At 37.2% G+C, this 14,042-nt stretch overlaps 1 protein-coding gene across 7 annotated transcripts in view; it reads left to right on the plus strand.

The window, feature by feature from the left end:
• Nucleotides 1–11,946, plus strand: part of LOC135101484 (arylsulfatase B-like) — a 22,138-nt gene extending 10,192 nt beyond the window's left edge. For 2 of the 7 annotated variants that reach the window (XM_064005512.1, XM_064005505.1), the window contains exons 2-11: nt 1,402–1,522; nt 2,459–2,618; nt 3,334–3,560; nt 6,684–6,741; nt 6,877–7,071; nt 7,487–7,644; nt 7,737–7,872; nt 8,290–8,445; nt 8,797–8,981; nt 11,326–11,946. In XM_064005512.1, coding sequence (XP_063861582.1) covers nt 1,415–1,522; nt 2,459–2,618; nt 3,334–3,560; nt 6,684–6,741; nt 6,877–7,071; nt 7,487–7,644; nt 7,737–7,872; nt 8,290–8,445; nt 8,797–8,981; nt 11,326–11,664 — 1,722 coding nt within the window. In that variant the 5' untranslated portion in view covers nt 1,402–1,414 and the 3' untranslated portion in view covers nt 11,665–11,946. Of the gene's footprint in view, nt 1–834; nt 949–993; nt 1,074–1,189; nt 1,214–1,401; nt 1,523–2,458; nt 2,619–3,333; nt 3,561–4,647; nt 4,875–6,683; nt 6,742–6,876; nt 7,072–7,486; nt 7,645–7,736; nt 7,873–8,289; nt 8,446–8,796; nt 8,982–11,325 lie in introns of those variants that run through there. The other 5 variants (XM_064005509.1, XM_064005510.1, XM_064005508.1 and 2 more) reach the window with 5 other exon arrangements.
• The last annotated feature ends 2,096 nt before the right edge of the window (nt 11,947–14,042 follow it).

Consider the following 14,042-nt stretch of genomic DNA (forward strand, 5'->3'; position numbering starts at 1 on the left):
TATGAAAGAGAAAGCACTGGCCTCCAAGGACTGACACTACAGTGGGAGCACACAATATCAAACATGAGCCATTGGTGAATCCTCAAAAGGTTTTGTTTCCTCCATTACACATTAAACTGGGTCTCATGAAATAGTTTGCTATAATTCTTGACAAGGAGTATGCTGCCTTTAAATATCTTCAAGACTTCTTTCCTAAGCTTTTAGAGGCAAAGGTAAAAGCTGGTATCTTCACTGGACCGCAAGTAAGGAAAATTGTAGAGTGCTCAGAATTTCTACAGAAGCTCACAGAAAAGGAGAAAAAAGCTTGGGAGTGTTTCATTGCTGTAGCACAGGGCTTTCTTGGCAACAAAAAAGCTGATAACTATATAGAACTGGTTGAAGCTTTAGTGAAAAGCTATGGTGAGGTGGGCTGCAGAATATCCTTGAAGGTCCATATCCTAGATGTTAACCTCGACTACTTCAAGGAGAGTATGGGAGCATATTCAGAGGAACAAGGGGAGCGCTTCCACCAAGAGATATCAGGGATCCTTCAATGAAAACATGATGGTAAACTACATATGGGGTCTCATACGTGAAAGTGATTTATTGTATTCACGTAAATCAAGGAAAAAAACTATTCATTTTTAATCCTAGAAATTTGTTTCAGGAGTTTTAAAATAAATTTTTGTGTCATTTGAATTTACGTGTTTTTTTTTTTTTTCTGCGCAAAAATGGTGATAATAGTGAAATTTGGCTATTTTGGGAAAAAAAGATAAAATAAATAAAAGCCCCAAAAGCAAAGTTTGGCAGGAATAATGGATATTTTCTATTGTTTTTTTTTTTTCAATGAAAAGAGTTGGAAAATAACACTTGCTTGTCAAAGACAAAAATCGTGTTACATAGTGTAATGTATGTCAAGGAGTGCCGTTGCAAATCCAAAAGCCACCTTTCAGGTGATGTTTCTATAAGGTAAATTGAATGATACTTTCTAATCTTATACCGTAAAATTATGAAAGCATGCCATGTAATATGTTAGTGGTGACTCGAGGCCTCATCCTCATCAAGCTACTTAAAGCAGAATGCGTGAATTACAGGTTGAAGCTACAATTCTCTGTAGTTTAACCAGGGCAGTCAGATTGAGGAATATCTTTAAAAGTTCTTTCTGGTGTTATTAGGTACATATTAATTTCTGACTGCTGAAATTGCAAATTGAAGACACGAAGGCAGTTCTAGAGTATGTCAGGTAGAAGTATTGAATAAGAACTGATCATTTCAAAGGGTAAATTAAGTTCAAATAAGATAAATTGCAACATTTTGTAGAAGAATATTTTATTCATACCAGATATATTAGTAGCCTTGCGTAATTTGAAACGTGTGAAGCATCATTCGTCTCACTAACAATTAACCGTCTCTTTTGGACAGGTGCTCCGTCACCATGAGTGCCTTTCTTTGCCGTCTCACTGTGGCCCTGCTGCTGGTGGCCACGTATGTGACAGCACACAACCAGCAGCCTAATATTATCATCATTTTGGCTGATGATTTAGTAAGCTACTGGATTCCATAGTATATCTTATTTGATGAAAATATCAAAACTATGTTAAAGAGGAAAGTAGGTAGGTGTCTGCTGTGTGATGCCCTACCTTGGAGTGTCTTGGAAATACTGAAAGAATTGATCTCAGGGTGGGATAAGTTCATCTTGAGAGGCTTTTGCCAGGGATTGAATCTCTGTTATGAAACTTGTGGAAATGTGAGCAAACTCTTACTGATGAAACCAAGCTGACTTAAATGGATTTTGATCATCCTTGACTGTCTTGTCACTGCATTATTGCTGTATTTGGAATGTTTTGTATATCCATTAAATAGGCTGACTTTAAAATCTGATGACTAGGCAAACATGCAGGCTTCAATTTTTGCTTTTACTGCACAAAATTTAACTGCACTCCAATTTTTATTCGTCATTTTTAGAGAATTGCTGCTGACACTATAAACCACCATCAATCTGGTATATTACATTCTTCCATAAGTTAGGAAGTTAAATAATAAAGATACACCTCCAGCCATGGGTGTTCTTTAATCGAGTAACATAGTACGTGCAAAGTGTACTACCGTGTGTTTAGTGCCTTTCCTCTGCTTGGCAAAACACAGTGGAAGTAAGTGTGGAAAGTGATGTAATAGCTCTCCAGGAGCTAGGGGCCAAGATAAATTTTTTGAAATTAGAGCCCACAGCTGGGGATCAAACCCCAGACAAGGAGAACAGAAAGACAGCACCTTAGATGTTGGGACCATAATGAATCTCAAGTCCCTAGATAATTTTGGGACTTTTTTTTTTTCTTTCAGTCAGTAGTTGCTAGACTTCCGACCACAACTTTACTTCTTAATTATCATTGGTTTAAGTTTTTGTATTACTTTTTTATGTTTTAAGGTTCATAGAAAACTAGGAGTAGTAAGTGGACCAGTTATAATGTATCAATATTTACAGGGCTTCAATGATGTTGGATACCATGGCTCAACTCAAATCCCCTCTCCAAACATTGATGCATTGGCTTATTCTGGAGTTATCCTGAAGAATTATTATGTTCAGCCCATCTGCACACCTTCCAGAAGTGCTCTGCTCACTGGGAAGCATCCAATACACACAGGTAAGGAAACTGAACAGATAGATTTGTGTTCATGTGAAATTATAAGAATGTTTGTTAAACAATGAGTGTTTTAAAATAGAACTCAGAATATGTAGTGAAGAAAAATAGCACTCACTAGACAGGATTCAATTTAATTTTGTACTCTGGTTTTTCATGTACTACTTGTAAGCACCATATTATTGGTATTCCTGCTTAATTGTGTTACCTACCATAGCAGTGTGAAAACCAAGGCAATGCTCTACTAAGTGTGAGTTGTGGAGTTAAGTTCCATGTGGCTTTAATTTTTGTGTATACTGTTGGTAATGCTTTCTATCAAATAAGTGAGGTGGCTCATGGGGAAAAAATAAATTAATTAATGAAAAAAAGATACATTTTCTCAAACCTTTATAAATTCTTGCCAAAGTTTTATCATCAGCCTAACATTTTTAACTAAAATTTTACAACACTATGCCCATATTTATACATGCATATACATGCATATATTTTATAAGCTCAAATAAGAAATCTTTTTAGTGTATTGTTCCCTATCTACCACATCTGTGTAACTCACTCTGTCCCATACATAGCTTGAGTGTAGCCATGCCATATTTCACAGGGATTCTGACTTTTAGATGCCCTCAAGATAGGCATGATGATAATGTAATGAGCGTGATATAGTTTTAAAGTACAGTATGCATCTATATCCTTGCATGACTAATAGATGTATTTTTTGTAGGGTTAAGTCACGATGTTATATATGGGCCTCAGCCATATGGGATACCTCTTGGGGTGCAGCTTCTGCCACAGTACCTTCAAAAGCTGGGATTTGCCACTCATATGGTGGGCAAGTGGCACCTGGGTATGGCTATTAAGGAGCTCACCCCTACACATCGGGGATTCACATCACATTTTGGGTACTGGACTGGCCATGAAGATTACTATGACCACATGTCTCAGGAAGGGGTAGGATTGTGTTGTGAGCTTGTGTATTTATAACTTTGTTTTTTGTGTCTGAGTGTTATTTTTGCCTTCTCTGCTTGGACTGAAGTACTAGGACCACTGTGCGTGTGCATTCATGTAGTCTTACCCACTTACACCCACTTGTTTAAGATGACGACGAGACTTGTGTCTTGTGAGTATTTCTGTTGCTGTTGTCTTGTTTATTTATTTATTTATTTATTTTTATTTTTTAATGTAGGAAGGATACTGGCCAAGGGCAACAAAAATCTAATTTAAAAAAATGCCCACTGAAATGCCAGTCCCATAAAAGGGTCTAAGCAGTGGTCAGAAATTGGTGGATAAGTGTCTTGAAACCTCCCTCTTGAAGGAATTCAAGTCATAGGAAGGTGGAAATACAGAAGCAGGCAGGGAGTTCCAGAGTTTACCAGAGAAAGGGATGAATGATTGAGAATACTGGTTAACTCTTGCATTAGAGAGGTGGACAGAATAGGGGTGAGAGAAAGAAGAAAGTCTTGTGCAGCGAGGCCGTGGAAGGAGGGGAGGCATGCAGTTAGCAAGATCAGAAGAGCAGTTAGCATGAAAATAGTGGTAGAAGACAGCTAGATATGCAACATTGCAGCGGTGAGAGAGAGGCTGAAGACAGTCAGTTAGAGGAGAGGAGTTGATGAGACGAAAAGCTTTTGATTCCACCCTGTCTAGAAGAGCAGTATGAGTGGAACCCCCCCAGACATGTGAAGTATACTCCATACATGGACGGATAAGGCCCTTGTACAGAGTTAGCAGCTGGGGGGGGTGAGAAAAACTGGTGGAGACGTCTCAGAACACCTAACTTCATAGAAGCTGTTTTAGCTAGAGATGAGATGTGAAGTTTCCAGTTCAGATTATAAGTAAAGGACAGACCGAGGATGTTCAGTGTAGAAGAGGGGGACAGTTGAGTGTCATTGAAGAAGAGGGGATAGTTGTCTGGAAGGTTGTGTCGAGTTGATAGATGGAGGAATATGCATCTGTCTTTTTCATGTTGGGAAAACAACAATAACAACAAAGCTAACTTTCTGACTTGAATTATCATTATTATTTTCTTTTGTGCCAGGTATGTATCACTATACCATAGGTGGAGCTCAGCCATATGGTCTTAGTCTGAGTGAGACTCTTCTTCCTGAACGCTTGAAGACTCTCGGTTATGTGACCCACCATGTGGGCAAATGGCATTTAGGTTTCTTCAAACAAGACTATACTCCATGTTTCAGAGGATTCAATAGCCATTTTGGATACTGGACCGGACGGATAGACTATAATGACTATACATCTTTTGAACACGTATGTTTTACTTTGAATGCACATTTTAATATTTCTTGTTCTGTATGTAAAACCTAAATAGGTGGCTGATTATATTGGAGACTGATCTGATTATGATAGTGTTTCTTTGATCTACCTGCCTCTCTGTTTTATATATGTATCTATCTGTCTCTTTATCTTGGTATATTCAGTTCCTATTCCCAAAAAAAGTCTTTCAAGATGATGGTTGTGACAGTAGAGTCACCATTTTCCCTGCTTGTGCATGCTCTGATTTTCCTTACATGTTTCAGTTCCATCCTTCTATTTCACTAAAGGTTGTCCTTATGCATCTGTGACTATCTACCAGTCTACCATACTAATATATCTATTATTCTTATGAGTCATCCTGTGTGCTTTATTCTTTCAACCAGTCCACATTTTATTCCTTTACCCTGGTATATCAATTTTACCTTCATTTTTTTTATTTTATTTATTTATTTATTCATTTTATTCATTTATTTTTTATATAGGAGGGACACCAGCCAAGGGCAACAAAAATCCAATAAAACAAACTTGGTATTGTTCATTGCCTCAAAAACTCAATTCCCCCATCTATCAACATGACACAACCTTCCAGACAACTATCCCCTCTTCTTCAGTGACACTCAATTGTCCCACTCTTCTACATTGAACATCCTCGGTCTGTCCTTTTCTTATAATCTAAACTGGAAACCTCACATCTCATCTCTAGCTAAAACAGCTTCTATGGAGTTAGGCATTCTGAGATGTCTCCACCAGTTTTTCTCACCTCCCCCCCCAGCTGCTAACTCTGTACAAAGGCCTTACCCATCCATGTATGAAGTATGCTTCACATGTCTGGGGGGTTCCACTCATATCACTTTTTTAGACAGGGTGGAATCAAAAGCTTTTCATCTCATCAACTCCTCTCCTCAAACTGACTGCCTTCAGCCTCTTTCTCATCGCTGCAATGTTGCACTTCTACCGCTATTTTCTTGCTAACTGCTCTTCTGATCTTGCTAACTGCATGCCTCCCCTCCTCTCACGGCCTTGCTACACAAGACTTTCTTCTTTCTCTCACACCTTTTCTGTTAACCAGTATTCTCAATCATTCATCCCTTTCTCTGGTAAACTTTGGAACTCCCTGCCTGCTTCTGTATTTCCACCTTCCTATGACTTGAATTCTTTCAAGAGGGAGGTGTCAGTTTTTCACTACCACTTTGGACCCTATTTGGGGAAACAACTAGGGCATTCATTTCTCAAGTAATTTATTTCAACTGCTTGGATTCAAGACCATTGTCTTTTATTCTACATATGTCTCATTTGCAATTACGATTAGTCAGATTAATTGGGGGGAAGGTTAATCTGATTTGACTGAAAATCCTAGTTATTTAAACTGCCAGCCATCCAGCACTGCATTTAAATTTCTTGACCCCAAGATGTTTAGCAAGCATGCTGGATGTCCAGCCCATTCGGTGTTACCCTTTCAGCTCTTTTTTTGCACATACCATTTATAAAAGAGATTCGTTGAGGTTTTCATGCTGCACCTTCCTCACTGTATACAGGTCCTTCCCCTTCCCTTAAAAGTATCTGATTTAACTGATATCTGACTTAGCAAGGCTTTACTGTATCCCATCAATCAAATTCTGTTGCATTTCTGTGCTCTTCTTTCATTATATGCTCCAGAGATGTAATCCATTCAAATGAAGTTCATAAGTCTGATGGTATGATTTCCTGACTGTAAATGAAATGAGATGTGCTGCAAAAAACAATTAGCTAGATTAAAAATTTTATTATGTATAGGTTAATTAAAGTGTGATTGTTTATTATCAGCCTGGCTTTTGGGGATATGATATGAGAAGAAACATGGATGTTGCTTCTGATGTATATGGTGAGTCAGTGTATAATTTTTTTCATATTCAGACCTTTCAACATATGCTATGAAATCTAAATATCTCAAGTGTTTATTGCTCACATTTTTCCTTTGATATACTGCATATGATAGATATCTGAATTTCCCTTGCAGGGAAATATGCTACAGATCTGTTCACAGAGGAGGCTGTGAATGTGATCAAGCAGCACAACAAGTCACAACCTCTTTTCCTATACTTGGCTCACCTGGCTGTCCACTCTGGAAATCCTTATGCTCCATTGCAAGCTCCTGCTGATGTTGTGGCCAACTTTACTTACATTAAGGATGAAAACCGCCGAAAGTTTGCAGGTAAATTTATTGGTAAAGTTTATAATATTATCTAAAGTTCTTCAAATTTGACTGGCATGATATGCAATGATGTTCATTATGAAACTTGCACAGTAAATGTATAAAACTCAGGATGGGAAGAATTTAGGAATCAGCATGAAACTTTAGAATTTTAGATACGGTGTGCATATAACATGCAACTTGAGAGGAGCATCCTATTTTTCAGACTATTTTTTTTTTTTTTTTTTTGTTTATTGATTAATAAGTATGATTTTTTTTTTTCTTACCATTAATTAGGAGCACCATATATGTACATCAGTTCTAGCCTCCAAAATCCAATATCTAATTCCTTCAAGTCTCCCACATTTTTATTCACTTGTATAAATTCTGATGAACTTGTGCTGGCTGTTTTTAAAGAAAATTATTATAATTTCAGGAATGATTTGGAAACTGGATGAGTCAGTAGGTCAAGTGGTTGAGGCACTGCGGGCTAATCAGATGCTTCATAACTCTGTCATCCTCTTCTCCACTGATAATGGTGGACCAGCAGCTGGCTTCAATCAGAATGCTGCCTCAAACTGGCCACTGAGAGGGGTAGTGGAGCTTTCACTGTTTCCATTGTATTGCAGTAGTCTCAGCTGTGAATTACATTCTTAGTGCAATGAATAATGTTTCTCCATTCGTAGGTCAAGGCATCTGTGTGGGAAGGTGGAGTGCGTGGTGCTGGGCTCCTGTGGTCACCTCACATTGTCAATCCTGGCAGAGTATCACATCAGATGATCCACATAACTGATTGGCTGCCCACATTAATCTCTGCTGCTGGTAAGTTTCTCAGTTTCAGCATCAGATCTTTATCCTGTTTAAATATTAACAGTATCAAAATACCACTATAAAGCATCAAATCATATAGTATTATAAAGGCAAGTAAAATATATTGTACCCACAGTTTCATTGAAATAAATGCAGAAAACAATTTTGTTTAGAAATACAGGATAAGAAAGTCAGACAGCTCCACAGTCCTACAAAAAATGTTGCTGAATTGTGAAAATGAAGCAGAAAACAAATACTCACCCTAAATTTTCATGGAAGTAATAAATCATGGATTGTATGTTTGGCTGTTGAAAGCTTTTGTCAAGTTTCGTGTCAGGATATTTTTGTTTTAAAGAAAGTAAGGTGCATTTATCTTAAGCTACCCAGAGGTAACTTTACCTACTCCATGAACAACATTTTTATCAACAGGAGGAGACCCATCCAGTCTAGAATCTATAGATGGCCTAGACTTGTGGGAAACCTTGACTCAAGATCATCCTTCACCTCGCACTGAATTTCTGGTGAACATAGATCCTAAATTAAACAGTGCTGCTATTCGTATTGGAGACTGGAAGCTTCTCTACAGTAAGAGTTTAGCCTTTATACATGTATGCAGAATGGGAGAACAAAGTTAATGTAATGTAGAGACATCCAGATGGATTTTAACTATGATAATGCCAAAATGGTAATCACCAGTTTCCCAAAGCCAGAATATATATGTTAATCAGTTCTTCATTTATTGTAATTATTACAATACATAATATTTTCATTTATATTTCATTTATTTATTTGTGTATTTTATTTATTTATTTATTTATTTATTTATTTATTTAATTAATTAATTTATTTATTTATTTATTTATTTATTTATTTATTTAATTAATTTATTTAATTAGTTAATTTATTTATTTTATTTATTTATTTATCTTTTTTCAGATCCTCAGGCTTTTGGTCATCACTGGGATTTTTGGTTTGGCCCAAGTGGAAGAAATGAAACAGCACCTGAAACTCAGCTTGATGTAATTTTAGAGCAAGTGGAAAATTCTTTAGCTGCCAAAGCCATCAAGACCATCTATCCAGAGGCATTCACTGACATGAAATCTCTGAGACTTCAGTCTGAGGTGTGTAATAAATACTAAACTATGAGGATACACAGGACATGGCGGAGGTTATGAACAATAGTTTGAGATCGTATTTACTGTGGAAGGGGAGTTTGATGCTGGAAGGGATAAGTTAGTGAGGAATATACTAAGTACAGTCCCAGTCAGTTATGAGGAAATACTTAAGATGATGGAAGAACTTGATGTAAATAAAGCAACTGGTCCAGATGGAGTATCAAACTGGATATTGAAGGAATGTAGAGAACAGCTGACTGATAAAATTCACAGTTTAGTGGTGACATCACTATCACAGGGAAGAGTACCAAAAGATTGGAAGAGAGCAAATATTACACTAATATTCGAAGGAGGAAATAAGGAAAATTCACTAAATTATAGACCAGTGTCCTTGACTAGTGTTGTAGGAAAACTATGTGAAAGAACAATAAAGGAAAGATGGATGGAACATTTGGAAAGAGATAAAGTTTTGGTAAATTGTCAATTTGGATTTAGGAGGGGAAGATCATGTTCCTTTTATTCAAGGGTAGTCGATATTGTGCAGGAGAGAGACGGGTGGGTGGATGGTGTCTACGTAGACTTGAAGAGACCATTTGACAAAGTACCGCACTGAAGATTGCTATGGAAGATAAAAAATTACTGAAAAATTGGAGGAAGACTGCTGGAGTAGATGGAGGATTATCTGGATGATAGAGAGATGAGGACTGTAATACAAGACCAAAATTCATTTTGGCTGAAAGTAACTAGTGGTGTCCCACAGGGTCAGTGTTGGGACCGATAATGTTTGTAATATATGTGAACGACATAAAGGAGAAATAGATAGTTATATGAACTTATTTGTGGATGATGCTAACCTGATGAGAAAAGTAGAAAATGTAAATGACTGTATGGTACTACAAGATTATTTAAATAAGATAAATAGATGGAGTAAATCTTGGCAAATGGAATTCAATTTAAGTAAATGTAAAGTAATGGAGTTTGGTAAGAGTAAGAAAAGAATACAATATCATTATGAGATAAATGGTGTGAAGTTAAAAAGTCAAAAGAGGAAGTAGATTTGGGAGTAACAGTTACTAAAAATTTGACTCCGGACAGACACATTGATAAAATTACTGGAGAGACGATGAATTTGTTAAAAAGAGTAAAAATGGCATTCTCATATTTGGATGAAGGAATGATAAAAAAGTTGTTGATTTCCATGATAAGACCAAGATTGGAATATGTGGCAGTGGTGTGGTCTCTTACAAAGAGGAATATTGTAAAATCAGAAAGAGTATAAAGAGCAGTCATTGAGATGGTTCCAGAGTTGAGCAAATCAGCCTATAAAGAGAGATTAAGAATGTTGAAAATTCCTACCCTTGAAAATAGGAGAGAGAGAGATTTAATAAACATCTGTAGAATGATAAATGGTATGAAAAATGTGGACAAAAAATGTTTTATAAATTTAGACACACAGAGTACAAGGGAACACAGTAAGAAGCTGAAGAAAGTTAACTGTAGAAGAGACATCAAGAAGTATAGTTTTCCTCATAGAAGTGTGAACAAATGGAATGAACTCAGTGAAGATGTTGTCAGTACTGTAACTGTCCATACTTTTAAGACCAAACTGGATAGATATAGAGACAGGATACTATGAGATTACTCCCCTCCCATAAACCACAACTAGGTAAATGCACACACACACACACACACACACACACACACACACACACACACACACACACACACACACACACACACACACACACACACACACACACACAGACACACACACATCATCCACGTCTCAGAAACATGCTGCCGCCTGACGCGCCTTGCCCCAGCCTGTGCCACCAGACACCACAACAAGATAACGCCCCTAAAGGCGCCGCTCACGGACTGGTACAGACTCAGTGCGATTCCCACCATAGTGCGAGCCATCAATCAATAGTACCTTCTAGATTAGACTTACCTTTAGGATTAATGTTAAGTATTTCCCCACCCCCTATGTACATTTTCAGTTTGTTAACTGCCTAAATAATAAACTGTTTATTATTATTATTATTTACACACACACACACACACACACAGAGGATGGCAGGATTCCTAGTCTTTCACTTGTGCTTGGTCTGTAAGTTCATATCTCTGGTTATGACCGCAACCAATGCTTATTTCCTGCTTAGTAAACTGGGGTTTACAATATATGAGAAGACAAAGCCTTATAGTGTTTCACCTCATTTTCATTATAGATTAAACATTGTTATCAGCAACTCCATTGCAAGATAATATTTTTTTTATGAAGTCTTTTCTCTGCTTTAGTGAAAAATTATTCTTATCATTTTTTACATTTTATCCTTAATGTTGCTTCCAGGTACATTGTGAGCCTGTCCCAAAGAATGCTACACTGTCCTGCAACTCTCAGGAGCATCCTTGTCTCTTCCATATCCCAAGTGATCCCTGTGAATACCATAACCTAGCCACAGCCTATCCTTTACATGTGAATGTCCTAAGAGCTAAGTTGAAACTTTACAATGCCACAGTGGTGCCTCCTCGCAATAAGCCTTGGGACCCCAAAGCCAACCCCAAATACTGGGGCTACTCTTGGACCAACTGGCTTGATTACTCTCCTCCACCCACACTTCGTGCACAGATAAATGAACTCAGTGACAGTTTTGACTTTTATGATTTGTATGGTGATTTTAGGAATTAGTCTTAAGTTTACAGTATTTCTTAGTGTCTAGAATATCAGCCTCAGAGTGTATCTAATATTCAGATTTCATGGTGACTGGTGAATTGTGTACAAAGTCTACAGTTTTTGCCTAAAGTATTCCTTGACGGGGAAACAAAACTATATATTCAATTTTTTTTTTCCATTTATGTAAAGTATAATTTTATAGCAATCAGCAAAAGCCAGAATGGTGTCCATTTTGCTAGGCCTTCCCTGTGATATTGTATTTTGCCAGACCTTAATAGTATTTTGATTTATAAGAAATGTAGTTTTAATAACCATTTTGCATCAAGATCATGATTGTATGTATTGGAGGCACGTTTATGCTTAAACCTCCACCACCTACTCCTGATTTGGTTGGCAGTTCTGCTGATGCCAAAAGATGAAGATATGGCCCATCTAACTGCCTATGATCCATAAAGACTCATGGTAGGACAATCCTCTCCTCTGTTACCTCTCTCTGTAAGTCTGGTTCTGAATTGCATAGGAAGATCACATAAGCTACAGACAAACTGTTGAAAAGAGAAGTTTTGAAGAATCCATTCATTTTTGCCACATCCCTTAATAGTGTAGTGGGCAAGGCTCCAAAAAGGCCTCTAATTAAGGAGTTACTTCTACTGGAGGTATAACTTGTGAAATAGTATCATTTGGTTTGTCTGGATGTCTAGTTTTAAGAAAGTGATGTGTAGTTGCAGCATGTGTACATACCAGCTTAACCACTTATTTCCCAAAAACTGAAAAAAAAGAAGTTATTTTTAAGTCCTTTCCATATTAAAAATCCAGCCTATGGATTTAAATGATTGCCTATTATATTGTATTACATGGATTAGACCTACAGCGATCTATTTCAAACCATATTAAGGCATCCTGTGGACTGTTATGATAAAAAAAAAAAAATCAAATGAGTAAATTTGGGAGTGAGAGTAAGAAATCTTTCTCGATATTCTGTGAAAAATTAGATGTATCATACTTCAATTGCTATCAATTTAATCTGGGTTTGTACAATTTGAATAATTAAGTATTGCAGAAATTTGCACGAACTATCATATTAACCCTTTGTTTGCGTGTATCAATAACCATATATATATATATATATATATATATATATATATATATATATATATATATATATATATATATATATATATATATATATATATATATATATATATATATATATATAAAGATTACACTTATGACAAGTGGCAGCACTAAATCGGTGACTACAGCATAAACGAAATATTTTCGTATTCACGCAATTTCTTTGAATCCTGATTGAAAGGACACATATTTCACTGTATTCAACTTGTTCATTTGTAGACACCGTTTGCAAAAATTTCTAATCAATGTTACCGATTACAAACATTTTAAACACTCCATAACTGTTTGTGAATTGTGAGTTGTAACTCATGCGCATCTACCATCAGTACTCGTGCGGAACTGTTAAGGCAGTACCGGCCCCAGGATTCAGAACCAGTTCCAAGCGGTTCCTGGTGGATCCGTCGGAACCATGGTCGGAACCGATTCCGGTGCCGGTTCCCGCCCAGTCCTACCGCTCTTCCATAAAACCGTGTGCAACTACACCTGAGTGCTGACGCTGACACCGACTGATAATTTTGCCTTCTCTCTCTCTCTCTCTCTCTCTCTCTCTCTCTCTCTCTCTCACTGTCCCTTGGACGTCAATGTTCACCTTCATACCATGCTCACTGCATTAGCTTTGAAGTAAAGACATTTTTTTTTTCAGCATATTACATCTCACTGATGAAAGTAGGACAGTGTCATTCATTCGCACAAAAAATATAAAGGCTATGGATAGTAAAAAATCGTCAAGGTTAACTACAATCACCTTTAATAATCCTTATTGATTAATCAATGAACACACACACACACACACACACACACACACACACACACTTCCACTGAATTATATCATGAGTGGGTGGAACGGATGATGTGGATAGACTAAGGGATGGAGGCTGGTTGAGAAATGAGGCAGATCGGAAATCTGCGTCCTGGACGCAGATTTCTTAGGTCTGGAAGAGTAGGTGCCAGTCACTCTTGAACACACTAGACTGGTTTAGGCTAGGTTAGGTTTTGGTTGAATTTTGACACATCAGTATCTTTGTTTGGGAATCACAAGATGAGTATTTCCGAGAATATCCTGTGGCTAGTTTCGGAAAGCCGGTTGTCATCACAGGCGAGCCATTTGTTATTGCATTGTTCGTACACCTGTGTGGTGAGTGTCGGTATCCCTTTACGTAGAAACAAGCTTGTCAGTATGCCACGTCGTGCAGTAGGAGTGTGAGTACTTGGATCAATCATTCCAATATTATAATAATATTACAGTTCACACACACACA

The sequence above is a fragment of the Scylla paramamosain genome, chromosome 6, assembly GCF_035594125.1.
Source record: "Scylla paramamosain isolate STU-SP2022 chromosome 6, ASM3559412v1, whole genome shotgun sequence".
NCBI lineage: Eukaryota > Metazoa > Arthropoda > Malacostraca > Decapoda > Portunidae > Scylla > Scylla paramamosain.